Source organism: Chiloscyllium plagiosum, chromosome 4 (genome assembly GCF_004010195.1).
Source record: "Chiloscyllium plagiosum isolate BGI_BamShark_2017 chromosome 4, ASM401019v2, whole genome shotgun sequence".
Classification (NCBI taxonomy): domain Eukaryota; kingdom Metazoa; phylum Chordata; class Chondrichthyes; order Orectolobiformes; family Hemiscylliidae; genus Chiloscyllium; species Chiloscyllium plagiosum.
In genome coordinates, this window is record NC_057713.1 from 99,076,709 (window position 1) to 99,103,725 (window position 27,017).

Here is a 27,017-nt window from a genome sequence, read left to right on the forward strand (position 1 = left end):
TGAGAGGTTATGCTTTCAAGGTGAGAGGTGGAAAGTTTAAGGGGGACACACGCAGCAAGTACTTCACAGAGAGGGTGGTGGGCGTTTGGAATGCGCTGCCAACAGAGGTGGTAGAGGCAGGTACAGTAGATTAATTTAAGATGCGTCTGGACAGATGCATGAGTAGGTGGGGAGCAGAGGGATACAAATACTTAGGAATTGACCGACAGGCTTAGACAGTACATTTGGATCGACTCAGGCTTGGAGGGCCGAAGGGCCTGTTCCTGGGTTGTAAACTTTGTTTGTTCTTTGTTCTTTGCATGTTAACCTTCAGAGAATCCTGAAATAAAATTTACAATTCTCTTTGCACTTCAGATTTCCAAAGCCTTTCCATTTAGGCACTCAGCTTTACACTTCTTGATCCCTTTGCTGCCATTGTGTCATCAGATCACTTGTCCATTCATTCAGGCTATCCAGACACCCGAATGCTGGAAAATCAGCTAATGCGAAGGATGTCATGACTCCTCAGTAAAATATCATCAAGAAGCTGCCTGTATTGATTTTCATGCATCATGGTGCAGCATAAATCAGCAATACACAATAGGTGCAGGTGTAGGCCATTCGATCCTTCAAGCCAGCACCACCATTCATTATGATCATGGCCTATCATCCACAATCAGTATCCTGTTCCTGCCTTATCTCCATAACCCTTGATTCCACTATCTTTAAGAGCTCTAGCCATCTCTTTCTTGAAAGTATCCAGAGACTAGCAGAAAAGTTGTCCATCAAATGTTCCACTTTGCTATGCTTTGTAAACCAATGCACCTAGGATAACAAAATGTAAAGTAACACCACCATTTTCACATACAACTTACACCTTGATGGACTCTCTTGGTATCTTTCTTTGATGGGCTACATCCTAGAGTTCTGAGGGAGGTGGCTGATCAAATAGCGGAGGCGTTGGTTGTAATCTTTCAAAATCACTGGAGTCAGAGAAAGTCCCAAATGATTGGAAAATCGCTGTTATAAGCCCCTTGTTCAAGAAAGGATCAAGACAAAAGATGGAAAATTATAGGCCGATTACCCTAACCTCGGTTGGAGGTAAAACTCTAGAATCCATCGTTAAGGGTGAGATTTCTAAATTCTTGGAAGTGCAGAGTCGGATTAGAACAAGTCAGCATGGATTTAGTAAGGGGACTCATTCTTGACAAACTTGTTAAAATTATTTGAAGAGATAACAAGTAGGTTAGACCAGGGAAACCCAGTGGATGTTATCTACCTAGACTTCCAAAAAGGCCTTTGATAAGGTGCCTCACGGGAGGCTGAGTAAGGTGAGGGTCCATGGTGTTCAAGGTGAGCTCCTGGCATGGATTGAGGATTGGTTGTCTGACAGAAGGCAGAGAGTTGTGATAAAAGGTTCTTTATCGGAATGGCAGCTAGTGACAAGTGGTGTCCCACAGGGTTGTGTTGGGGCCTCAGCTGTTCACATTATATATTAATGATCTGGATGAAGGGACTGGGGGCATTCTAGCAAAGTTCACCGATGATACAAAGTTAGATGGATAGCCAGGTAGTTCTGAGGAGGTGGGGAAGCTGCAGAAAGATTTGACAGTTTAGGAGAGTGGTCCAAGAAATGGCTGATGAAATTCAATGGGAGTAAATGCACTTTGGAAAAAAGAATACAGGCATGGACTATTTTCTAAACGGTGATAAAATTCATAAAGCCAAAGTACAAAGGGATCTGGGAGTGCTAGTCCAGGATTCTCTAAAGGTTGACTTGCAGGTTGAGTCGATGGTTAAGAAAGCAAATATAATGTTGTCATTTATCCCAAGATGGTTGAAATGTAAAAGCAGTGATGTGCTACTGAGATTTTAAAAAGCTCTGGTTAGGCCCCATTTAGAACATTGTGTCCTGTTTTGGGCCCCACACCTCAGGAAGGACATACTGACACTGGACCGTATCCAGCGGAGATTCACATGGATGATCCCTGGAATGGTAAGTCTAGCATACGATGAATGGCTGAGGATCCTGGGATTGTATTAATTAGAGTTTAGAAGGTTGAGGGGAGATCTAATAGAAACTTACAAGATAATGCATGACTTAGAAAGGGTGGATGCTGGGAATTTGTTTCCATTAGACGGGGATACTAGGACCCAGAATTAGACGGTGTCAATTTAAAACGGAAACGAGGAGACAGTTCTTCAGCCAGAGAGTGGTGGGCCTGTGGTATTTATTGCCACGGAGCGCAGTGGAGGCTGGGATGTTAAATGTCTTCAAGGCAGAGATTGATAAATTCTTAATCTTGCAAGGAATTAAGGGATACGGGGAGAGTGCGGGTGAGTAGCACTGAAATGCCCATCAGCCATGATTGAATGGCGGACTGGACTCAATGGGCCGAATAGCCTTTCTTCCACTCCTATGTCTTATAACTTGCAAGGCAACACCACAAAAAGACCTGCATAGTTTGTACACTGTAGAAACAGGTCATGAGTCTCAAAGAACTATGCTGATGTCGTTGCTTTATATGAGCCTCCAACCAGGTTATTCATCTCTCCCCATCAGCATGTCCTCCTATTCCTTTTTTACTTATGTATTATCTAGGTTTTTCTTAAATCAATCCATTCTGTGTGCCTCAACCACTCCCTGTAATAGCACAATCTCACCATTCTGGGTAAAGAGATTTCTCCTTAATATCCTACCAGATTTATTAGTGATTATTTTATATTTACAGCCCCTAGTTCCAGGTCCCAACCCCCACATGACTATCCAATAAAATCCTTTCATAATCTTGGACACCTTCATCAGGTCACAGCTCAACCTTCCCTTTTCTAAGGAAAAGAGTCCTAACCTAATCAATCTTTCCAAATGGTTCTAATCTCTCAACTCTGGTCTCTCTCCAGTGAATCTATTTTTGCACTTTCACCAATGCCTTTATTTCTTGTCGGTAATAATGGAGATCAGAACTACACACACTGCATGCTCAGTGTTCTCCTTTTAACAAAGGTTATAGTTGCTAATGGTTTAAATCCTGAAATGACACAGACAGACAGACAGACACACACACACACCCTGTGATGGCGTTGCTATTTCCCACATATTATAGTCCTCCAAACCTTTTATTACTGATGGGAACTGGTATGACTAAAAATCTAACCCTGCATTTCCTGGGAAAGGGAGGGGTAAATTTCTGGAAAATTTCAAAAATCAATTTGCAAGTCCTTCCTTTTTGCTGTATCATGTTGGTTTTTTTTAAATGGGGGAGGCGAATGATTCTAATCAGGTTGCTCATGAACTGACTTCAGATCAAAACCACTTAACAGAGAGGGTGATGTACAGCTGGTTAACATGCATTGATTGTACTCTCAGTGTGCTGATTCCCCCCCTGCCATCACTGTACGTGGTGCAGGCCAGCAGATTATAAAATGCTCCATGTGTCACTCTGATCACAGTACAGGGTGTAGCAAACTCACCCGATTCAGCAGACAAAGCTACATGCACTATCCTGATATCAGAAGATGCTGGCAAGAAAATGCAGAAGAACACGCAGGTGAGCTTCTATAAAATAAAACTTATAAGACCGCAAATAAATTCTGTTCAGTAATTATTTTTAAGATTATGGATTAAAATGCAATTTTCACTCTGTTGAATTATTTCTAAAATAATTTTTCTTTTACTTTCTTCACACACTTCTGCCCTCAGCTAATCACCACGTCGTGAATCCATTCTTATTCATATACTGCTGATATTATTCACAATCTCTAAAGCAAATTTAAGTTCTAATCATTCTGAATTATAGGGTTCTGTATTCAAAAAATAGCCACATTATGCTTTAATTAATGCATTAAATGTCACCTCCTTTTAAATAGTACGTAGTAGTCAAATGATAAAATCGTTGGCCTCAAAAAATGGATGTGTAATTGTAATTATACATGTAGGTCATAAATGAACGAATTCAGAAATGTTCCCTATGGATCATTAATTCAGCGTCAGACTCTGCAGACATTTGCCTGTCCCTCTTCTGCATTATTGCAGAAAATGCTAGAATTACATAGCGGGCCAGTCAGCATCTGTAAAGAGAAAAGATGGGTTAACGACTTTGGGTGTGTTCCCCTTCGTTAGAAGTCCTTTTCCCCATCCTCCCTTCCCATAATTCAACAAGACTGGTTTCCTCCCATCGTCTGACAAGTGCAGACAACAGGTAACAAAAATAATTACGCATTGCAAGTGAAACGACTGCACCACTGGAGACATTTATCAAGGTTGGCTGGTGTGATTCTTGTCTGTAATCGTACATCTTCTGAGTTTCAACTGAAGATGGGTGTAGCAGGAGGAAGTCAAATCACAGGCAGCTGCAGATACCTGTAGGTTTTCTATTCTGTTTTTCTTTCTTCTTTAACAAATACAATCAACAGCAGCTGGTAGTCTACTTCAGATAGAAGCTACTCCTCGTTTGTAATGACTTAAAGGCGAGTCACTGACAAAGTCAATATGTTACAGACTTACCATCTCTAACATGCTAACAGATAGCAGCATTCCTGAATGGTACTGCAATGATCTTCATTGCTTCCATTCGCTGGCATAGAGGAATTCATGCTGGTGTTTTGGCCATTGCTTATTCCTCAGCATCAAAAACGCATATCTTAACTGCTCATGGGAGCTTACTGTGCATAAATAGGTTGCCGCATTCCCTCCATTACAACAGGGACCGCACACTGATAATTGCTGCATTGGATATAAAGCATTTTGTGATCCATCGAGGTCAAGAAAGAGGCTATAGAAATGCATATTCTTTTTTTTCCTCTTTTTGTATTGAATATATGTCGTATCCTTCAATGCTTCCTAATTTCCACATCTGGAATAAGGTAATGCACATATGTAATGTCCAAGAAGAATACTGAGCCAAAAGTGCACTTTAATTCCAAACTGTCTGGACTTCGGCACTTCATTCTGATTTAGAATTGCTATCTCACTATCAATCAATTTCTTCATTCAGCCAAGAGAGCAAGAAACAGTGAGTGATCAATGACTGCTATAAAAGGGATTCAAAATAAAAAAATGCAGGTGAATTTCTCAGTTGGCATTTTACCAGTACAATTAAGTAGCATAAAAATCACAGTAAATGTGGCTATTACTAATTAGGGTAAAGTTAATATTAACAGCAATAAGTAAAATACTAATATTAATGGTAGTTAAAATTGAACCACCACTGATAATGAATATGGTGCTAGTGTTAATGATGGTGAAAATTGAACTTGCACTTTTCTTGAATAATGTTGGATTCGCTTACTGATAAATGTGGGACTGGGTTCACCGGTAATGATTTTAAGTTCAGCATTATTACTAATATATTAGCATTCTTAATCATTCTCAAGCTTTTATTAATCCATAAATGGAAGGCACATATCAATTGTAATAAACACGAGGTCAGCATTAGTTATCGTAAATTTTGGGATAGTACTTTAGTGAGAATCCATCTATTCTTACTATATTGTAAACATTCATACCATTAATGGATTTGCTTTAATAATATTGAATATATCTGTCCAACAAAGAGACTAATATAAAGCTGGTATTAGTGGTTAAAAAATGTAAGAATAGAATTATTGACAGTGAATATGAATGGATATAGGGAAAACATTAATAATAGTTAACATAGAACTAATGTCAATGCTAATAACTGTAGGGCTATCATTAATGATACTGAATTTAGACTTATTCATAGTGAATATAAGGCTAATATTATTGGTAATAATACAAAAATAGTATTATTTGTAGTGAACATTGGTCCAGCAGTAATGTTAACAAATATGAAGCTAGTGCAATGGCCTTTTCATAGAGGATTAGCATTATTGTTACTAAGTAGAGGACAATTATAAAAGCATATAAATACAATTATATGACCAGCATTAACATTAATTTATATAGGGTCACTATGAATAATAAAGGGCTACTATTAACAGTGATGCACGTAAAAATTGGTGATAAATCCATTGCTAGCAATTGGCTTTGCATAACTAACTTTTGTTTTATTCATTCATGGCATATGGGCATCACTGGCTGGGCCAGCATTTGTTGTCTAACCCTTAGTGCTCTTGAGAAGATGGTTGTGAGCTGCCTTCATGAAGAGTTGCAATATACCTGCATTAGTAAATATTACTGCAAATGCTTATAGTTATATAGCAAATGTTATTTGCAATATACATGGGGTCAGTAATAATGAAAGTGAATATGGCTTATGTCTTGGGTAATGAAAATACAAATATCATTATCAGTAATAGTTGTTGGGTTAGTATGAATGGTAATAGATACAAGATAATAATATTGATAACTAAATAGTGTAGCTTCATTAGTAATGAATTAGAACAAGCATTACAAGCATTAATAGTGTTGAATATAAAGGGTTCTGTTCATCTCCTTGATCTCTACGGTACAAATATCACACACATTTACCTCCAGAATAATATCTGCCTTAGCCTGAAGCTGCTGAACTCTCATGCATGTTACCTATAGCGTTTAATTATCCTTATGCTCTACTGGCCAACTTCATGTTGTCTATTCACTTTGTTTAACTCTAGCTAATCCAAAACTCTGATGCCTGTATCCTGTCATACCAGGTCACGTGGTCATCACCTACATTAACTTTCTAATGTCTTAGAATGGAATTTGAAATGTTTTTTAAATTCCCTCAGTGGCCTCAACTCTTTTAATGTGTCCAGATGTATAATTCACTATCATACCATTTCACATCTCCATGACTCTTATGGCTCCAGCCTCACGTATCATCTCTCTATTTACTAGTATTGCTGATATATTCAGCTGCCAAGGTTCCACCCTGTGGAATGTGTTCTCCAAACTTATCTGCTTCTGTAATTTTAAAGCTTATAACTCACTGCTGACTAGTTCTTGATAACTTCTACTAATCTTCATCAGGTCAGCGTCCAGAACATTTTACACCTTGGTGAAGTGCTTGTGATGATTTTCTCTGTTAAAAGTACATAAAAATGCAAGATACTACTTTGCATGTCAATGGGTAGCACATATGCGTTTGTGTCAGATGACTGTGGGTTCAAGCCTCTCCAGAGACTTGGGCAGAAAAGTCTCGAATTATGCTCCAGTGTAATCTTTTGAATGAGACATTAAAGCAAGGCCTCAGTCTGGTCTCTCAGCTGGATGCAAATGATGCCATGGCACTAATTCAAAGAAGGAGGTGTGAGTTATCCCCAGTTTCCTGAGCCAATATCTACATCTCAACCAACATAAATATCTACAGATTATCTCATTCTCTATCAGACCCCTTGTGAAGTCATAGGCATTGTGTTCCTTCCCTCAGTATGTGCTAGCATGGCAAAGTCGTCAAGGCAGTAGTAGAAATTGTTGAAACAGCCTATCATCCTTTCATCTGAACAACGAGCAGTTAGATGAACGTATGAAAGCTGCCCGAGTGCCTGACAATCAAACATATAATACCAAATGTCGAATGCTGACTGGTCATTGATGAACTCTTCCTGTTCCTGTAGGAACGTCTTCCAAGAGGAACACCAAGTATCATACTAATCATTCCACATAACATGAGAAAACCCAATGAACTACAAAATTACCGGTCTGAACATCCCTAACCTCCAGAGGAAGTTCAACATAGATGTTGGCCAACATAATCAAGAGCTGAAAATATGTTGCTGGAAAAGCGCAGCAGGTCAGGCAGCATCCAAGGAGCAGGAGAGTCGACGTTTCGGGCATGAGCCCTTCTCCTAATGCCCGAAACGTCGATTCTCCTTCTCCTTTGATGCTGCCTGACCTGCTGCGCTTTTCCAGCAACACATTTTCAGCTCTGATCTCCAGCATCTGCACTCCTCACTTTCTCCTACAACATCATCAAGAGTTTAGCACTTGCCATGTGCGACTATAGGCAGCAATCACTGACAAATGTTTGTTAATTCACTTGTGCCAATCTAGAATGATCCCAAAAATAAGGTGTTCAATGCAGAGTAAACTACACTGCTACAGGATGGGATTTCCTTGCTGCGTATTAGTGAAATTGGCTCACCATCCAGTACATTACAAAGCTTTATTAATTGCCTCATTGATACACCTAGAAGCCTGAGGCTCCAGTAAATCCTTGGATGCCTGTAAAGTCAAGTAGGTGTTGTCCTTATCACATGCTGCCCAGCTTCTTCAGCATCCAAAATTTCCATTTGCCTGAATACTTCAGGTTCATAGTAAGATTCAGAAAGGCGCACAACTGGCAAACCACTTTCTATAGGGTGGATTTGGTTTTTACCTCCAAGTAGGAAGTAAAGGTACATCAGCAAAACTCCACTGCAACAGTCTCTGGACTATTACTTCAAAGTCAGGCTGCAGGAAGCCAACAATTTGTTTCCACAGTGAAGAATCATTTCAATATATGAAGAATCGAATCAGATTCCAAATGCTAACTTTGTTTCTCTCTCCACAGGTGCTGCCAGACACGCTCAGTTTCACCAGCACTTGTTAAAAAAATGTTTCCATAGAATTCCCTTGTAGCCCCCTGGAAAAACAGCCTTTCTGGCTTCAGGCAGGAGTGATACCCTATTTGTTGTAGTAAAATTTGTAGGGCTGCAAAAGCAAGGGATAAAGCAAGTGCTGCCTGGGAGAAGAAGGTTGGTGTGTGGGTGTGTCAATGGCTCTGAGACTAATTGAATAATTCTTCCAAAGTGCCATCTGGAATACAGTGAGCTGAATATCCTCAACTGTTATGAGAGATTCTTCGATTGTTATAAAAAACCCAGGACAGCATCTATGGGGAAGTTAAACAAATGGTAATTTCCCATTTATGCTTTTATTTGAATTAGAGATAGGTAGAAAAAAGACTGTCTGCAGTTTATTCAATTAAGCAGGTAGATTCCTTCCAATTGACATGGTATTAGATAAACAGAGGTGACACAGTACAGACAGAAGCAGATCACGTGAAGAAAAATGCCCAACTAAAGTTAGCAAGTCTCACGATCGTAAAACTGTCCAACCCAGTCCCACCTTTCAATGGATTTCAAATGTATCAGTCTCTGGGCTGGCACAAGTAACCACTGTCTTGACTGTGATTTCAGCTACAGCCCATCCTTCTCAGAACCTTTGTACCCCTCCCCCCGAAGCACATTACCACCTCCCTCTCTTGAAACCCCGATTAACCACCAGCAACATTTCATCACTTCTGCTCTTCCCATTCACTAAAGTGACACAGCAATTTCTTCACAGCAATGTCTTTACTTTTATTCTCATTATCATCAATTTCAAATCTTCCATGTCCTTACCACCTCTGTATTTTTATAAAACTCCTCCAGCTTTACAATCCTCAAATTTCTGCACACCTCCATTTCTGGCATGTTGTGAATTGCCACTGTGTATTTTCATTGCTCCACCATTAATGGCAGCCTTCAGCTACAAAAAACCTAAAGTCCAAAATTCCTTCCCAAAGTTCCTCTACCTCTTCTCCTTTAAGCATCTCTTAGGATCTACCATTTTGTCCAAACATTTTGTCATCTGTCCTAATGGCTTTTTATGTGTCAAATTTTATTTGATAATGCACCTGTGCAGTGTCTTGAGGATGTTTTATAACATTAAATGTGCTATATAAATGCAAGTTGTTATTGTTGAAACACTACTTAAAAGGGTCACTGGAAGCCATCATTCCATAACTTCTGCAGCGAATCTGCAGTGAAGGCACTTCATGTGAATTTCACTGCGTTATTTTTAGTTCTGTATTCTATTAATTTAGCTGCACACTATGGGATCTGCTCCAGAAATGTTCACAGCATCAGTGGAATCAAGCAGCACAGTGTCCCTTTGGCATTCTTTCACTAGAAGCTGTGGCAACTTTGCAGCTATTTCCATGATAATTTTTAAAGATATAAGTAGAATGGAACATTCACAAGGGAGAATTTTGCTTAACCATGTGCGTCACTGCTGAAATTCACAGTAGCAATGAAGAAAATGGGAGGTATTATTTTGGTCATACTGTCTCACTCAGCCGGGTACAGTACAATGTCGCAGCCTTCTAACAATTATTCTAGAACAGTCTGCCGGTTGATATGCATTTACTCAAACAAGTGAGGACTTGCAGATGAGGACTTGCAGATTGTTGCATACTAATTGCACTAGCCACGTTTAAGCTCAATGGAAGGAGATTAATAAATACAGGGTGATTCAGACCAGTGACTTTAAAAAAAAAGTCTTGATAAATAATAATAAAGCATTCATAATGAACTAAAGATACTGTCAATAATTTGATGGCTTGTTGAATCATTTTTTCTTAATGACTGAAGAATATCATATTCTATTCCTCAGTTAAGCCTTTATTTTGATATTTGTTTGCCTGCTCTCTCCCAAAGGCAGTGATCAGAGAGCTGTGAATATCAGACAAAGCCTCGATGTTATCAGTTCTGAGTCAGACAGACGTTTGGTCTTGCAGCAAAAATAGAAACAGACATCAAATGTGCTTGTCCATTGGGTAAAACAGACAATCAGTCCTTGTTCAGATTAGTTGATTCAGCAACTTTGAGTCATAATGTTAATTATCATCAGAACAGGAGAGTCACAACTGATGGTCACTACAGGGAAAGTTCATGACATGTGCTTAGTCCTGTCTGTAGTGTGACTGCATTTATGACCAGATGTGGCATTTATTCATTGGTTCTCTGAAACAAGGTGCAAAATACTTCCACTTGACCATTAAAGAAAACATTAACTTCATTACTTTCTGTACTGTTTAACATTTTTGTGAGCATACAATGAAACCCAATACATCAAAACCTTTACTAAAGCCATATGCCTTTCCTCAGATGAACCACTCTATCCCAGCTCCCACTACCTCTGTCATCCAGTAGCCTGCCAATCAAAACCTCTAACATAGACATCATTCTACTCCACTCAGCATCCACTCACCAGTTGCATCTAACCATCTAGCCCCACCTGTTCTAGGCAACTTACCCATTTTACCACCACTCTAACTTCCCCTACATTGCCCCACCCACCAACTTCAGACCAGGCACACCATCCACAACTTTACCCCACACGGCACCAATTCTATAAAACTGATCAGTCTGTTGTGTATACATTTTCTCAACTTGGGTCTATAGATGGAAGATATTACTGAGGTCAGCTGAGCGAAGGTATAATTATTTTTGCTTCCTTTCCTCATTACCTCTCCTGTGCTACACCTTGCATCCATCCACCATTTATCTTACTGTACCGAACAGTTTCCTACTCACGTGCTACTCTCCTCAACCTGCTACTGCAATTTTCTTGGCTTTTCACCCTCAAGGTTAAAGAGGACTCCAGATACTGAAATAAAAACAGAAAATGCTGCAAATACTCAATAGTTCATGCAGCACCTGTGGGCAAAGAAACAGCTAATATTTCAAGTCAATGAAGTTTTCAGCTGAACTGAGACAGGTTAAGAATATGGCAGGCTTTTAGCAAGTTTGGAGGAAGGGAACTGGAGGAATGGAAAGAATAAAGAGAGCATTTATAGGAAGTTGGAGAGGTTAAATGATCAACAGAATAATGCTGCACAGTAAAACATTGTGGAAATGAATCAAATAAAGGGACAGAAGATTCTTCTAGCGGAGAAGTAAATGTGAAAGGCGGAACCATCTGCATTCCTCTTTCCAGCATTAACATCCCTTTTGGTCTTGCACTCATCATTTGTTGTTTAATTTCTCTCACCTTCCCTATCACAAATCTTTTCCATTTTGTTCTTCCTGTTCCCCTTCCCTTGCCTCTACTTAACCTGTCATATCTCTAACCTTTCCCAGTTCTAAACTGTTAATCAGAAATGGAAGCATTAACCCTGTTTTTCTCTTCGCAGATGCTGCATGACCTGCTGAGTAGTTTCAACATTCTCTGTTTCTAATTCAAATTTACAGAACATGCAGAATTTTTATTTTAAATTTGTCCGAAATGACCATTAAAGGGTCTTTAATAGTCAAGCACACATTCTAGAAGGATTGTGGAGGGTGGGGTGCACAAGACTGCATGGGACAAGCATGTTCCAGAGATACCACACCCACATGAATGGTAAGCAAAGGCATGTTCCAGAGACACCACACCCACATGAATGGTCCTGTGGTATTCTGAAGCTCCAATGTTTTAGATACCTTCAGCTGCCCAAATGTTTGACCCTCAAACCCTCTCTATCTCAGTCACTGGGAATGGCAAGTTTGTCTTACAAAGGCTGACCATGCTGGGCCTTTGCTTAGTGGAGTTTAGAAGAATGAGAAGAAAGTGAGGTCTGCAGATGCTGGAGATCAGAGATGGAAATGTGTTGCTGGAAAAGCGCAGCAGGTCAGGCAGCATCTAGGGAACAGGAGAATCGACGTTTCGGGCATTAGCCCTTCTTCAGGAATGAGGAAAGGGCATTCCTGAAGAAGGGCTAATGCCCGAAACGTCGATTCTCCTGTTCCCTAGATGCTGCCTTTAGAAGAATGAGAGGTGATCTTATTGAAAAATATGAGATTCTGCAAACTTGACAGGATAGATAGTGAGAGAATGTTTCTCCTTTTGGGGTATGTAGAGTTAAGAGGCACAAGATTCATCTAAGAGGAATCACTAAGATAAATTTCCTCTTTCAAGAGCATCATGAATTATTGGATTTTTCCAACTCTCCAATTATTGGAGAGCAGTGGCAATGTTAGGTTAGATAACGTTTTGATCAAGAAAGTCAAGGGTTAAGGGAAAACTGAAAGGAAAGTGCAGTTAAGGCCACAATCAGATTAGTCATGAGGGGAAGAATGGCCTACTCATGTTTCTATTTCCCACAGTTCTTTCTCTTGCTCTTTAATGTCAACCACATTTCACAAAGCAATTGTTCACCTGTCTAGTTAGATGTTTGCTAACACATCATGAAAGTCCTTGGGATGTTGGATTGCATTAAAGATACTTTATAAATACCAAGTCACTGACCATAACCTAGAGAGGACACATAAACCTGGAACAGAAAGCATCTTGCTGGTCCCAATATCACCAGCTCAGAACTGAAGGAAAATCCTCTACTGGCTGGCTGTTTGCCAGGCACTGCTGGTAGAGCAGAGCCTGGGGAAAAAAGAAAAATATTCATTTTGTACTACTTTCCAAGAGCAGAGATATGTTACCATAGATTTTGGCAAAACATCAACCGAGATTACAAAGTGGGATTGTTGATTAAAGACGTACATAGGGTGACTTTATTGGCCATTTACAGAAATAACTATATGTAGTGGACAGGTACAAAAAAAAGGCAAATGTTTTGATGGCATTTATGTTAAAGGGAGAGGAGTATAGTGTTGGTGAAGAAAACGAATGGTGCATTGGCCTTCAGAGTGACAGGATTTGACTACAGGAGCAGGGATGTCTTGCTGCAACTGTCTAGGGCCTTGGTGAGACCACAAAATCAGAGTTATGCAACACCGAAAAAGACTGTTCAGCCCACTCATTCAGGCTGACCAGCTTTCCCAAACTAAACCTTTCTATCCATGTACCCGTCCAAATGTCTTTTAAATGTAATTGTACCAACCTGAAATACTTCCTCTGGCAGCTCGTTCCACACGCACTACCCTCTGTGAGAAGAAGATCCCCCTCAGATATTTTTAAAATCTTCTCCCTCTCACCTCAAGTCTTTGCTCTTTAGTTTTAGAGTCCCCCAGCCTGAGGAAATCTGGAACAGTTTTGGCTGTCTTATCTGAGGAAGGATGTTCTGGCTATGGAAGGAGTGCAATGAATGTTTATCAGACTGATAGCTGGGATGGCAAGACTGTCTGAAGAGGTACTGGATTAGTGGGGACTATATTCACTGGAGTTTAGAAGAATGAGGTTGGATCTCATAGAAACCTATAAAACTCTAACAGGACTAGACAGGGTATATGCAGGAAGGATATTCCTGATGCCTTAGGAATCCAGAACTAGCAGCTACAGTTTAAGGAGATGGGAAAGGCCATTTAGGACTAAGATGAAGAAAGATTTCTTCATTCAGAGAGTAATGTACCTATGAAATTGTCTTGCCACAGAAAGCAATTGAGGCCAAAACTTTAAATGTCTTCAAGAAGGAGTTAGATATAGTTCTTAGGGCTGAAGGGATCAAAGGGTATAGGGAGAACCCAGGAACAAGGTACTAAGTGATCAGCCATGATCATATTGAACGGCAGAGAAGGCTCAAAGGGCCAAATAGCTGACTCCTGCTCCTTTTTTTTATGCTATGTAAAACTCTGCTTCCACAATAATTTAGAGTACCAGATTTTTGGTTATGGGTAGTTCAAGGGAGCTGTGGAGCACAGAAACTAACTGGAATGATACCAAGTCTAAACAAAATCAATTGAAAAGATAGGTAATGTAAATTAGGTTTGCATTTAATTGGCAACAGAAAATAATGAGGCAATCTAATTTGTGTTTCAGATGAATAAAATAATTTATTTGGTAAATATAGAAAACCTAATTTCTCTGGAAGGATGTTGGAGGAGTAAGGCAACATAATCTGAAAATTACAGCCAGACTGTGTTACGGTGATATCAAAAAGCATTTTTGCAACCAATCTTCTTATATACATTTACTATGCCTTACACCTCACATGAAATAGATGACACGAGGGCAATTGTGCTGATATGAATAAATTTATCTATTCTGTGAATGACAATGTACTCAGGAAGCACTTTTGCATTATAGTTAAGATACCAGAGTTATGGGCTTCAATGGCAGATTGCATGAGAAGGATGGTTTAGTGACAGAGTTAGGGACTAGAGGAAAGGATTTAACAGGAGGATTGGGGTATGAGAAGGACTTGTTTCAATGGAAGCGAGAGGGATGAGAGTTAGAGTTAGCTAGCTCTCATGAGTTAGCTCATGAGAGAGATGAGCATCAATTGAGAGTATGTCTAATTTTAGGGGTAGATCTCAGTAAAGTTGATGTACTAGACAGATGGCATAGGTAGAATTGTTAAGGTAAAACAGTTTCAGACACCACAAGGAAGAAAAGAGGTTAAAGTCCTATGACAGGATGCAAAATTTCAGCACATTAGATTAACATGTTTTTGTGATTACTCTCAATGTTATTACCTTCTTTTATGTTTCCTCTTCCTCTTCTATTTGTGAAGGTGACCTCAAAAAACTGCTTTCTTGGCATTGTCCAGAGTGGAGTGCAGTCACTGGTCTTATGGTAAGGTGCTGCAGCTGGTGTTGTGAATCAGGCCGTCCATATTAAAGTACCCGGCTACTTCACAACACCAGGGTTGCACCCAACTACTGGCAACATCTGGCTTGGAATAATAAATATTTGTATCAGCTCATCTGGAAGCAAGTAAGGATATTCAGTTATCACTCTTCATTAACTGTAGCACAAGTAAATTAGTATGCATTTTTAAATACTGCCTTTCATGCCTCCAACCTCATTAAATGTAATCTTTAGTGAAAGGAGTAACTTGGAATTATTATCATTAGTTTAAGAATTCAACTTAGAAAGCAATGACCTTGACAATATCCTGAAAGCTAAAAATGTTCCTTACACCAAACTGCTCTTGCTAGTTTTTCTTGTTAGGTTAACACTTCTGTAAAAACTTTGGGAACTAAACAGTCATGTTAAAAATTCTAAATAATTTGTTAAAACAAAAATAACCATTGGTGGTTTGTCATGCAATCCCAGTGGAGTACAGTGCAGATTTTAATTCACAGCATGAGGATTGCTGGGGACTTCTGCCTTAAAAATGTATTTTAGAGAGGTTTTTAAAGATTGCGCAATGTTAGTTCACCCATTCATGTTAACTGGGATCAGAATAGAGGGTAATGGGATGGCTCAGTGCTGTTTTGCTTGGGTCGTGAGCTAATGGATTCAGGTTTTACACTTTGAGCACAGAATCTAAACTGATAGTCCCAGAACTGAGAGAACTGCACTTCAAAAGTGCTGCCTTGATTTATCTGGTCAATATCACATTGCTGTTTATGGGAGCTTACTGTGGACAAATTGGCTGCCATGTTCCTTAAATTACAACGGTGACTACATGTCATAAGATTTTCTTTTTGTCAATGCAGTGTTTTGGAATATCCTGAGGTTTTGAAAGGAAAAAACTCCTTTCTTTAATTAAGAGTGAGTTCTGTCCCAGATGCAAAAGCAAATAGGAAAATGCAAGAAAGGAATTTTAATGAGAAGGAATGGAACAGGGAAGCGTGAATTTAGAAAGTGAACATTAAGGATGAACACATTAGCATGTAATAAATATTCTCAGAGGAATATGTGAGCAAAGACCAACCCAGACCCCTGTGGTTTCATGTACAGAGAATACTAATCTCGGAGACAATGATTGCTAAGGATTATATGAATGTTTTGATTGACAAAGTGTGAGCAACATACACAGATTCACAGGTTACCTCTCAGAAGGATGCTTGTCATCTCCATATCGGCTTTCTACAAGATCTACTTAGTGAGTCTCACTCCCTTGCTATCAAATTTTTCTCTTCAGATAATTCTCTAATTCCCTTTTGAAAGCAATGATCGAAACTGGCTTCAAGGCACTCACACACAGCAAATTTCCAGATTTGAATAATCCACTAAGTAAAAAAGCTGTTTCTCCTTTTCACAATCACCTGAAATTGTGGTATTTTGGTTCTCAACCTTCCTGTCAATGGTAAGGTTCTCTTTATCTACTTTATGTCAAATCGTCCTGATTTACAAATTTGCATGATTTACTTTTAACAGACTTCTGCAATGGCCTCGCCACTCAGTTCAAGGGCAATAAAAATGGATGTGTTACCAACTATACCCACATTCCATGAAAGAACAAAATAATCCCTTCTCCAGGAAGGGCAGCTTCAGCTTCTTCAATGTATGCACATAACTAAAGTTCAGCATTGCTGGAAATTTTTTTGAATCTTATCTGCATCTTGACTTCATTTCTTTCAGGATGCCCAGAATTACACACAACACTCCAGTTAAGACAAAAGTGCATTTCAACTAGTCCAAGCCTTTAAACTTATATGAAGGAAAGCCATATATTCAAAGAACAGGAATACACATCTACTGGACAGGTGTGAATAAAGTTGTCAATAATGACTGCCTGCAGTTTAGTATATGTTAAGCTTACTCTATACAATGCACAACCGAATTGATAAATGATTATCCAATAAACCAAACACATCTTTCAACTCGAAATTAGTCTCAGGTTTATCATGGTCAATTGCTCCTGTAGAATAAAATCGTATTTGGTGATTTATCGCATGCACATAAATCGTCCATTCTGGGATATTTAGTGAACAAATCTGCAGGACATTGCTGCTAGCAACGTGGGAAGAAGAATCTGGTTCTGGAGAAGAGTTTCTTGACTCGAAATGCTAACTGTTTTCTCTCCACAGATGCTGCTGGACCTGCTGAGCTCTTCCAGCAATTTCTGTTTTTGTTTTTGTTTTTTCAAGATCTCCAGTATCCAGTTATTTTATTTTGTCCATGAATCCGGTAGCAGTCTGTTGGTTCCTCATTGACTCTGCACACTTGCATGCTACTGCACTACCCATCCCATCCTTATAGTTCCGCTCTATCCACAATATCCATCGATAAATCTCCACAACGCAGACGTATGACAACACCTTCTCCCGACTACAGCGCACTCAGCCCCACCCACTCACAATAACGGTCGTTATGACCCCGCCCACATATGACCTCGCCCGTTCCTGCCCCGCCCACTCACGGACTTAAGGCTCCACCCACTCCAGTACCCACACCCCTCACGGTCATGCACCTATCATTGGCTCCTTCCACGCATGACCGCGACCCCATCCGGTGCCGCCCTTCTTTGGTCCTGGACCCAGCCCACGGGGCGACGCCCTCTCGCCCCGCCCCTGCACGTGGTGTGTGTTTTCCTCTCAAACACCCCCTCAACCCCATGGTGGCCATGCCGAGCGGGGGTCGTTCCCTCTCAGGCCGCCTGAAGGGGAAACGCCGCCCCCGTATTGGGGTCACGGGTCGGTCTTCCGGCTCCAAAGCTGGAGTTTGTCTCCTGCAACTCCGTTCGTCAAGTAAGCGGCCCAGGGATGGGAGTGGCCTAAGGACGCAAGGTGTTGGTGGGAGGCAGATTAACTGTGGAAGGAGGAGGGATGTAGAAGTGGGGAATCTGGGGGGGTGGATTTCGGTGAAAGGTGGGGAGCACGGGGGTGGGTCCACGAGAGTGGAGTGAGAGGTGAGTCTGGATTGAGGGGAGTTGGTGAAGGCTGGATCATTCCTTCAGGTGCCAGGGAACCTGGGAGACAGTCAAGATTCTCAAGGGGCTGGTTAAATTTAACAACGTTAACTTGCTCAGGGTTGTTACGTGAGAATGAAAGATGGAAAAGAAATGGATTTGTGCAATGGAGTATGCACAGTGTCGGAAGAAATTATGAAAATTGATGTGTTTGCATTTTAAGAGGAATTGATTTTTGCAGTCAACTAAATATTTTCTGGTTTTCTAAAGTCCTGTGGTTCCAGTTGAATTGCCCTGCCTGATTTTCTTGTGACAAGCAATGTTTCTTTTCCATAACTTTTTTCTACCCCTTATGAAGGATAAATGTTTTCTTCTGTCTGCCTTTGCTGTGAGGCTGCTTAATAGCCATCATCAAATCATGTGAGCATTGCTGTCTGTGATTAATGCTATGAGTTGGTCTTGAACATCATCCTTTCTGACTCAAAAAGGAGCTTAACAGTTTACACAGGAACAATTTGCTATGATACAAGAATGACAAAATTTGTAGTTGAGTTTGTTAGAAACGAAAATCGCTTCTCAATAATCGCTCTAGACAAATTCAGGAAAACAAAGTTTTATTAACAAGTCTGCAGAGTTGGGCACCCTTGAAAAAAAAAGGCGCGCCAGGCTAACAATGTTTCTGATTAAATACAGTACAAGTCCCTCCCCTCTATAGCTCTAAAGAGTCACGAGGTTCACATTCTCACAAAGTCTGCAACAGTTTCCCGAGTTGTTTTTCTACCCTGTAGTCTTATCAGTCAAGGACTTATTCTTCTCTGTCAGAGTTAGTGGTCTTATCAATCAAGGACTTGTTTTTCTACTCTGTAGCAGCAGATGTCTCGTCCTTTATTATAGAGAAGCATGTTTTACCCTACCCCCACGGCTCTATTCCCCTTAGACTCTGAGGTCATGCACATCTTAACTATTTGTACCGAAATCGTCTCTCACAAGATCTATAACTATCTATGGTTTGAAAACTTGAGTGAATGGCAAGCTATTGTTACAATACTTTTTAATATACTTCAGATCACACTTTTAAACTTGACTTGTTTGCATTTCTATTTTCCTGATGTGGACTGCACACATTCACATTAGGGACAATACCTCCTTGTCTAACTATAGGTTGGTAAGATGGAAATTGATAAGAGCAGACTACAAAGGCAGACTATTACTAAATCTCAATGTCAGTGATATCATGTACTATCACAAGACATTAATAAATGTCCTATTTCTTTTAGGATTATTCCATCCATTAGGGCAATAACTTGTAGGATAATCTGGAATAAAACATGAATAATTGCCTTCGCAAACTACAAGTCTACCCTTCTGGGGCTCAACAGTATGTTTAGCTGATTGTAATCTAGCTAGTAGCTTCATCTCATCCTTGTCATATCCTTTCTCCAGACATGAATGGAAGAAGTGGGAGTAACTGCCTCAAACATTAAGTGCAGATAGTGCCACCGGGTACCCTGAATTGGGTCAATAGATAATACTCAGTTGACTAAGATTCCTTTTGTAATAATCTTCACCCAGTCTTTACCTGCTTCATCACACACTCTGTCATGAGGTTGGTTGGACAGGGGTGTATTTTCAATAAATGGAAGAGTACTTTACTCCTGTGCCAAGTCTGAAATTGAAGTAATGTAGGCTAGCCTATAACAGGACCTGGACAAGATTTACGTTTATAAGAGGCAACTGTCATTCACATGTGTAAGTGCTAGGCTTTTATGTGAGAGAGCATGTCCTCAAATCATGCCAAAATTGCCAAGTTTCCCATCCTGTGTTGGGAGGAGGATGGAGCAGATCTAATGTGGACGGGAAAATTAATTAGACCTACTCTATCAACACAGGCTATAAGAACACTGAGTAAGCTGCTCCAAGTAGAACTGAGTCAGAAAACAATGGCATATTTACTGCTCTACCAGGTGGGTGCAGCTGCAACAACTCAAAGTTCAATAATACTCGACCAGGAGAAAGAAGAATGGACTTGCACGCTGCCACTGAAATATCTGTCCATTGATCCCCCACTGCCACACTTTTGTATGGGATACACTGCAGTTAAATGGTCTTGTTCCACGATCTCTCCACGATCTCCACCCATCATGAAGGATATGTCACAAACCATTTTGGCTTGAACGTGTACTATTTTCTGACTTGCTGTATTGAAGTCTTGGAATCCCAATTTGAAGGTCAGCTTCACTAGGGTGAAAATTTGTATGTGGATTATTAGGCTTTGCTGAGTTGGAAACATATACCATCTATAAGAATATTGTATGCAAGAACAGAGGTGGTGTTGGTGTAGTGTCTATATCACTGGACTAATAATCCAGAATCCCAAACTAATATTCTGGAGTCACTGATTTAAATTCAATCACGGCACATAATGACATTTGAATTCAGTGAAAGTCTAGTATAAAAGATTAGCCAAACGATGACCAGGAAACAACTCCTGATAGTTGCAGAAACCGCTCTAGTTCTCTAAAGTCTTTTAGAAAGTTAGCAACCTCTGTACTTTGTCAGGTTTACATGTGACTCCAATTTGGTTGACTTTTAACTGCCCTCGGCATTCAAGGATTGTGAATAAATTTTGGCCTAAGTGCCAAAACCCACATATCATGAACAATTAAAGAAAACAAACAAAGGCTGGGAATACTGCTGGGAGTTACCACCTGATTCTCATTCCTGTGTGCAGCTCCAACAACATTCAAGAAGCTTGACACAACTTGAAATTAGGAATGGACAATAAATGCTGGCCTCACCAATGACACCCACATCCTTAAAGTAAATAAAATAAAACTCCCTAAAAGATGTCAGGATGTTGCCAGTAATCTCTTGGCCACATCATGACTGAGTAGAAAACATGCTCCCTCAAATTCTGCTCTCAACCAGCTAGAGTTGCAGAAGCTAATTACTGTGCAGCCATACAAAGTATGCATCAAGACAAGGACATCAGATTTTTATCGTTTATCCATTTACTAGTAATGTAATCTTGTAATTATTGTCTCAAACAGATTATGCAAAAATTATTGCTCTTATGTGATAGTAGACTCATAGGCATTAACAGCACAAGAGGAAACCATGGTGTCTCAGCTTTATTGAATCATTCTCTAATATAATCTCAGGCATTAAGCACACATTGCAAAAAAAAAAATTCCTCATGTCACTTTCACATTTTTTAATTCATTATCTTAAATATGTACACCTTGAAATGCTCCATTGTTCTCATTAAGAGGGCAAAATCAACTTTAAATTTCAGTTACTGTTACCTTTACTTCCCAATAAAATGAAGAATAGTGAAACCCAGGTCTACCTTACTGAGAACTTCTGGGCCAGAGATAGTTCATGCAAATGGTCAATAAAGATGTGACTAATCCCATTTTCCAGCTCTGGAAGCAACAAGTTCTAGACACCCACCACTTCCTGGGAGAAAGAATTTCTTAATTCTCCTATTACCCTGTTATCTCTTATCCTGGCTGTTGACTCCTCTACAAATGGGGGGAAAAAAGCCTTTCTATCCACACCTCTCATAACTTTATATCTCACTATCTGGTCCATCTCAACCTTTGCTGTTCCTATGAAACCAAACCTAGTCTAGTCTATTTAATCTTTCCTCATAGCTCAAACCCTCCAACCTAGGCAGCATCCTGTTAAATCTTCTCTGTACCCTCTCTAGTGCAATCACATCATTCTTGTAATATGGTGACCAGAACTGTGCAGGAATTCTCAAGTTGAAACCTCACCAGCATTTCATAGAGTTGCAACATGATCTCCCTGTCACCTATACCTTGGTTAATAAAGGTGAGTATGCTATATGTCATCTTAACTAACATCTGTTTTCCCTGATACATTGTGAATGGTAGGATCCTTGAAAGTAATATTTAACCATGTTAGCAATACCTAACATTCGTGCCAGTGCTCTTTTCACCTGATCAGTCTCCACTGTTTGTTTGTTTGGTAAGAGGTGATGCATGAACTATCTCTGGCCCAGAAGTTTTTCTCCGTAAGGTAGACCTGGGTTTCACTATTCTTCATTTTATTGGGAAGTAAAGGTAACAGTAACTGAAATTTAAAGTTGATTTTGCCCTCTTAATGAGAACAATGGAGCATTTCAAGGTGTACATATTTAAGATAATGAATTAAAAAATGTGAAAGTGACATGAGGAATGTTTTTTTTTGCAATGTGTGCTTAATGCCTGAGATTATATTAGAGAATGATTCAATTGAAACTTCAAAAGGGAATAACACTGTTATCTGGAAAAAGAATATGCAGGGTTACAAGGGGAAGGTGGGTGAAAGACTTGAGTTAACTTGCGCATTTGGAGAGTCAATGCAGATATGTTTTGCCAAGTGCTCTCTGTGCTGTAACAAATATGGACTTAATAACTTTCAGCGAAGAATTATTCTAATAAAAATAGTTGTTCAAGAAAGATGAATCATTCATGGTTAAATAAGGAAATTAAGGGGATATTACATTTATAGGATCACTGTACAAATGTGTAATTACTGATAGTTCAGAAGGTTGAAGAGATTTTGAAAAACTAGCAAAAATTACTAAAAAAAATAAGAGGCAATAACGAGTGTTTGAGAGAAAATCAACTAGTAAAATAAAGACAGATTGTAAGAGTTTCTCTGGATATTTGAATAGGAAAGGAGCGAGAGAGAGTGTCTAGAGAAGTGACAATGAAAAATGAAGAAATGGTGAAGGTTAGTATGGTAATGTGTCTTTAATCGCATTGTGGAGGTGCCAGTGTTGAACTGGGGTGGACAAAGTTAAAAATCACACAACACTAGTTAACTAGTTATCTGATGAAAGAGCAGCGCTCTGAAAGCTAGTACTTCCAAATAAACCTGCTGGACTAGAACCTGGTGTTGTGATTTTTAACTTTATTCACATTGGGAGACTTGAAAAGGAGAAAAGCAGAAAATTGGTGTCTGTAGGCTAGTTTACGTAACATCGGTCATGGGGATGGTGCTAAAATTTGTTATTAGGGACGATATAGCAGGATACCTGGAAAATCCAGATGTGATCAGCTAAGGCTTTGTGAAAGGGAAAGTGTAAAACTGGTACACAAATATAAAGTGTGTTAGTTACTGGTTAAATTAATCAGCTGTCATAAACACTTAAGCTGTTCACCAGGATCTGACGAGAGAGTTGATGATTTCCCTGCATCCACAACTGGTCACATTTGCACCAACCAATCAGCAATCAGTTGCTGGACAAATTCCACTCTGCACACATACAATGATGCCATGGTATCTCACCTTCTACTCCACCGCTTGCAAATTAACAGTGTAAACATTGTTTGCAATGAATTTTAGTAACATTTTTAAAAGTGCAGCAATTTTTCCATAATTCTTTGTTTTAAAAATTATTTTTTTCATTTAGTCCACAATCAAGAATAAAGAAAAGTAAAAAAATTGAGTCTTTACATTAGCTTGCACAAAGGATTGGTTAGACAGCAGAAATGTAGGGATAAATTGATTTTTTTGTGTTGGATTGGCAAGCTTTAACTAGTGGAATGCCATGTCAATCAGTGAGTTCTTAACTACTTACAATCAATAGTTGAGTGGACTGACTGGTCATTAAATTTGCCACTGACACCACAATAAGTAAGGGAATGAATTGTCAAGAGGAGATAGAAAGCTTGCAAAGCACTATAGGTTGGTTGATGGGCAAATGTTTTGCAGATGGAGCATAACATGAGTAAATGTGAACTAGTCCATTTGGCAGTAAGAATTAGAAAAGTTGTATTTAAATGGCGAGAGACCACACTAGTCAGTGGTAAAGAAGAATCTGGATTTTCTGGTACATGAGTCTCGTAAGGTTAGTATGCAGATGTAGCAAGTGATTAGGAAGGCAAATTAACTGTTGTAGCTGATTACACGGGAAATGGATTTAAAAATAATGTTTTTCTGCAGTTGTATGGAATGTTGGTGAGACCATATCTGGTGTGTTGTGTACAGATGTTGTCCCCATTTTATGAAAAAAAAACTGCTTAAGCAGATCAGAGAGGGTTCACTTGACTAATGGAGAAAAAGCAGAGTTAATGTTTCAGGTCCAGTTCAGGTCAGGACTGAGAAATGTTAACTCTGCTTTCTCCACAGATGCTGCCGAACTGGCTGTGGTTTTCCAGCAATTTGTTTTTGTTTCTGATTTACAGCAGTTCTTTTAGTTTTTTTTTGTTCACTTGATTCATTCCTGGAATGAAAGATTTATATTATGAAGAAAGATTGAAGAAGTTGTGGGCGGCACGGTGGCCCAGTGGTTAGCACTGCTGCCTCACAGCGCCTGTAGACCCGGGTTCAATTCCCGACTCAGGCGACTGACTGTGTGGAGTTTGCACATTCTCCCCGTGTCTGCGTGGGTTTCCTCCGGGTGCTCCGGTTTCCTCCCACAGTCCAAAGATGTGCGGGTCAGGTGAATTGGCCATGCTAAATTGCCCGTAGTGTTAGGTTAAAGGGGTAAATGTAGGGGTATGGGTGGGTTGCGCTTCGGCGGGTCGGTGTGGACTTGTTGGGCCGAAGGGCCTGTTTCCACACTGTAAGTAATCTAATCTAATCTAATCTAATCTAATCTAATCTAAAAGTTGGTCCAGTATCCTTTAGAAGAGTAAGAGTTGACCTTATTGAAGTGTTGAAGTTCTTAGGGGGTTGGACGCAATGGTTGCCCAGTGTCTACGTTCCCTTCATTTTTTTCCTGCTGCTATGCAGACCTCTGAGATTCATGTGCAGCAGTGACTTCCAGAATTGGAAGCCTGCGTTTGCATGCTGCTTGGTATGTGTGGATTCTCCAAATTGCAGCTGTGTAGCTGAGAGGGAACACAATTCCAAAAGTGTGGCACTGGAAAAACAAAGCAGGTCAGGCAGCATCTGAGGAGCAGGAGAGTCGACAGTTTGGACATAATTCATCCAGGTGCATGTTTTCTTTTGTGGATGAGACTGAATCTCGGGACAGATTTTAAGGAGAAGAGGTCTTCCTTGAAGACAGATGAGACTTTTTTTTTTCCCTCTGGTCACTAGTGTGTGTAATTTGCTTCCCCAAAAATACTGGAGGCTGAGTTGTTAAATTGAGTTGAGAATTATTAGCCATTATCTCATTGAAAAGCAGAGAAGATATGTTGGGCCGAATGGCCTAGTTCTGCTCCTACATTTATGTTCACATCAAATTTATTCAAGGCTGAGTTAGATTTTTGATGGACAAGGGAATCTAAGATTATAGAGTGCAGATAGGAAAGTGAAACTGAGATTTCAACCAGATTAGCTGTGATCTTATTGAATGATGGAGTATACTTGAAAGTACAAATGGTGTGCTATTGCTTCCTGTATTCCTATGTGACAATTGTGAGAAGTGTTTCTGTGATTGTCCACAGATCCAGGTTGAAAGTGGCATCCATGTGTCCAGATTGGATGTGGCCTGTGGGAGGTGTTGCCTGTCATTCCTAGATTTGTTCAATGTTGTGGTCCATACTCAAATGAGCCTGAAGAAGACAGCTCCTTGTAGATTTGTCGTCACAGGAACTGGAAGTGAAGTTGAATGTTAATATGATTTGATTTCCTTTCTATACTGTAGGTTGTGCCCTTTAAAATAGATTGAGTGGGCCATGTGTTATTCTAATTATCCAATAAGCAAAGGGAATTGGTGGAGAACTGAGTTACTGCTTTGCACATTTCTCAGGCTGACAAGAATTTGTCAATAAAGACCAATCGGGAGTCAGCTGCTTCACCTCTCCAGGAAATTAAAAATCCAAAGCAGAGTTTTCTCTCTTTTCTGTGTCAGTGGAGGAGAAAATCATATGGGATTGGGAGACGGGCCTTTTTTTTGTGTAATGTAGTCTTAACTTTTTGTTGGGGATGCTGAGTTTTCTATATGATTTGAAGACATTTTTAATAAGAATGTTATGACATGTCTGAGGCTGATGAGATTTGAACCTAGACTTTCTGGCTGTAATGTGAGTTTGGCTGTTTATGAATGTGATTGTGGAGGAGGTATTTGTATTTTCAGTTCTTCAGGGCTTCTATATGCAATAGAATATGTGACCAGTCACTGGACTTAACATGTGTGAAGTCATAGTTACAAGGATGTAAGATTGTCCCAATGGATGAATGACAGGAAGATTACTTCTGCTCTGCCCTAGTACATTGTATTGTTTTAATTAGATTAAATCAATATAGCTGTGTATACTTAAGGTGGAGATTACCTCAGCATTGATTTCTATTCCCCTAATTTGGTTTGGCTAATCAGGTTTTACATTTATAAGGAAAAAGATTACATTGAATGCTAGTGACATAAATATTTGCCCCAAGTCTTTTTGCCAATACGGAGGAGAAAAAAAAGTCAAAACAACAACAGTTTAAAAGGGAGAAGAGCAGACAAAGGAAGCACATGGGGAGGTTAGTGCAGGAGAGAGAGAACCTGCACAGTTACTGCCTTTGCTGTTTTTGAATTCATGTGTCGCTGGACACCGGAGTGCATCTGGGAAAATTAACAAACAGTGAATTTCACAACTAATCTTGGAGGAAGCAGTTTGGGCAAAGTTCACAACAAAGAATCAGATAAGTTAATTGTTTTAAGTCTGTCCAAGAGAGAGGCTGTATTAGTGAGTACAGTGGGTTCTTTCTTGATTATATGTTTTTGGAGATAAGTTTCTTGATTAAACTTAAAATATAAGCCATAGCTATTAATTTAACCTGGTGCAGTGTTTTGTAGAGGAATAAGATGGTGTTATTTTCTGGGTCTGTAGATTGTGAAGGAGCAAAAATGGCCTTTGCAGTGATATGTTCTTCTTGTCAGATGTGGGAGTTTAAAGAGAGTTTAAGGGTTACTGCGGATTATATCTG

At 39.7% G+C, this 27,017-nt stretch overlaps 1 protein-coding gene across 1 annotated transcript in view; it reads left to right on the forward strand.

Moving 5' to 3' along the window:
- The first annotated feature begins 14,895 nt into the window (after positions 1-14,895).
- The window catches only part of topaz1 (testis and ovary specific TOPAZ 1), a 71,903-nt gene continuing 59,781 nt past the window's right edge, over positions 14,896-27,017 (forward strand). The window contains exon 1 of the mRNA XM_043689361.1: positions 14,896-17,979. Coding sequence (XP_043545296.1) covers positions 17,619-17,979 — 361 coding nt within the window. The 5' untranslated portion in view covers positions 14,896-17,618. The remainder of the gene's footprint in view (positions 17,980-27,017) is intronic.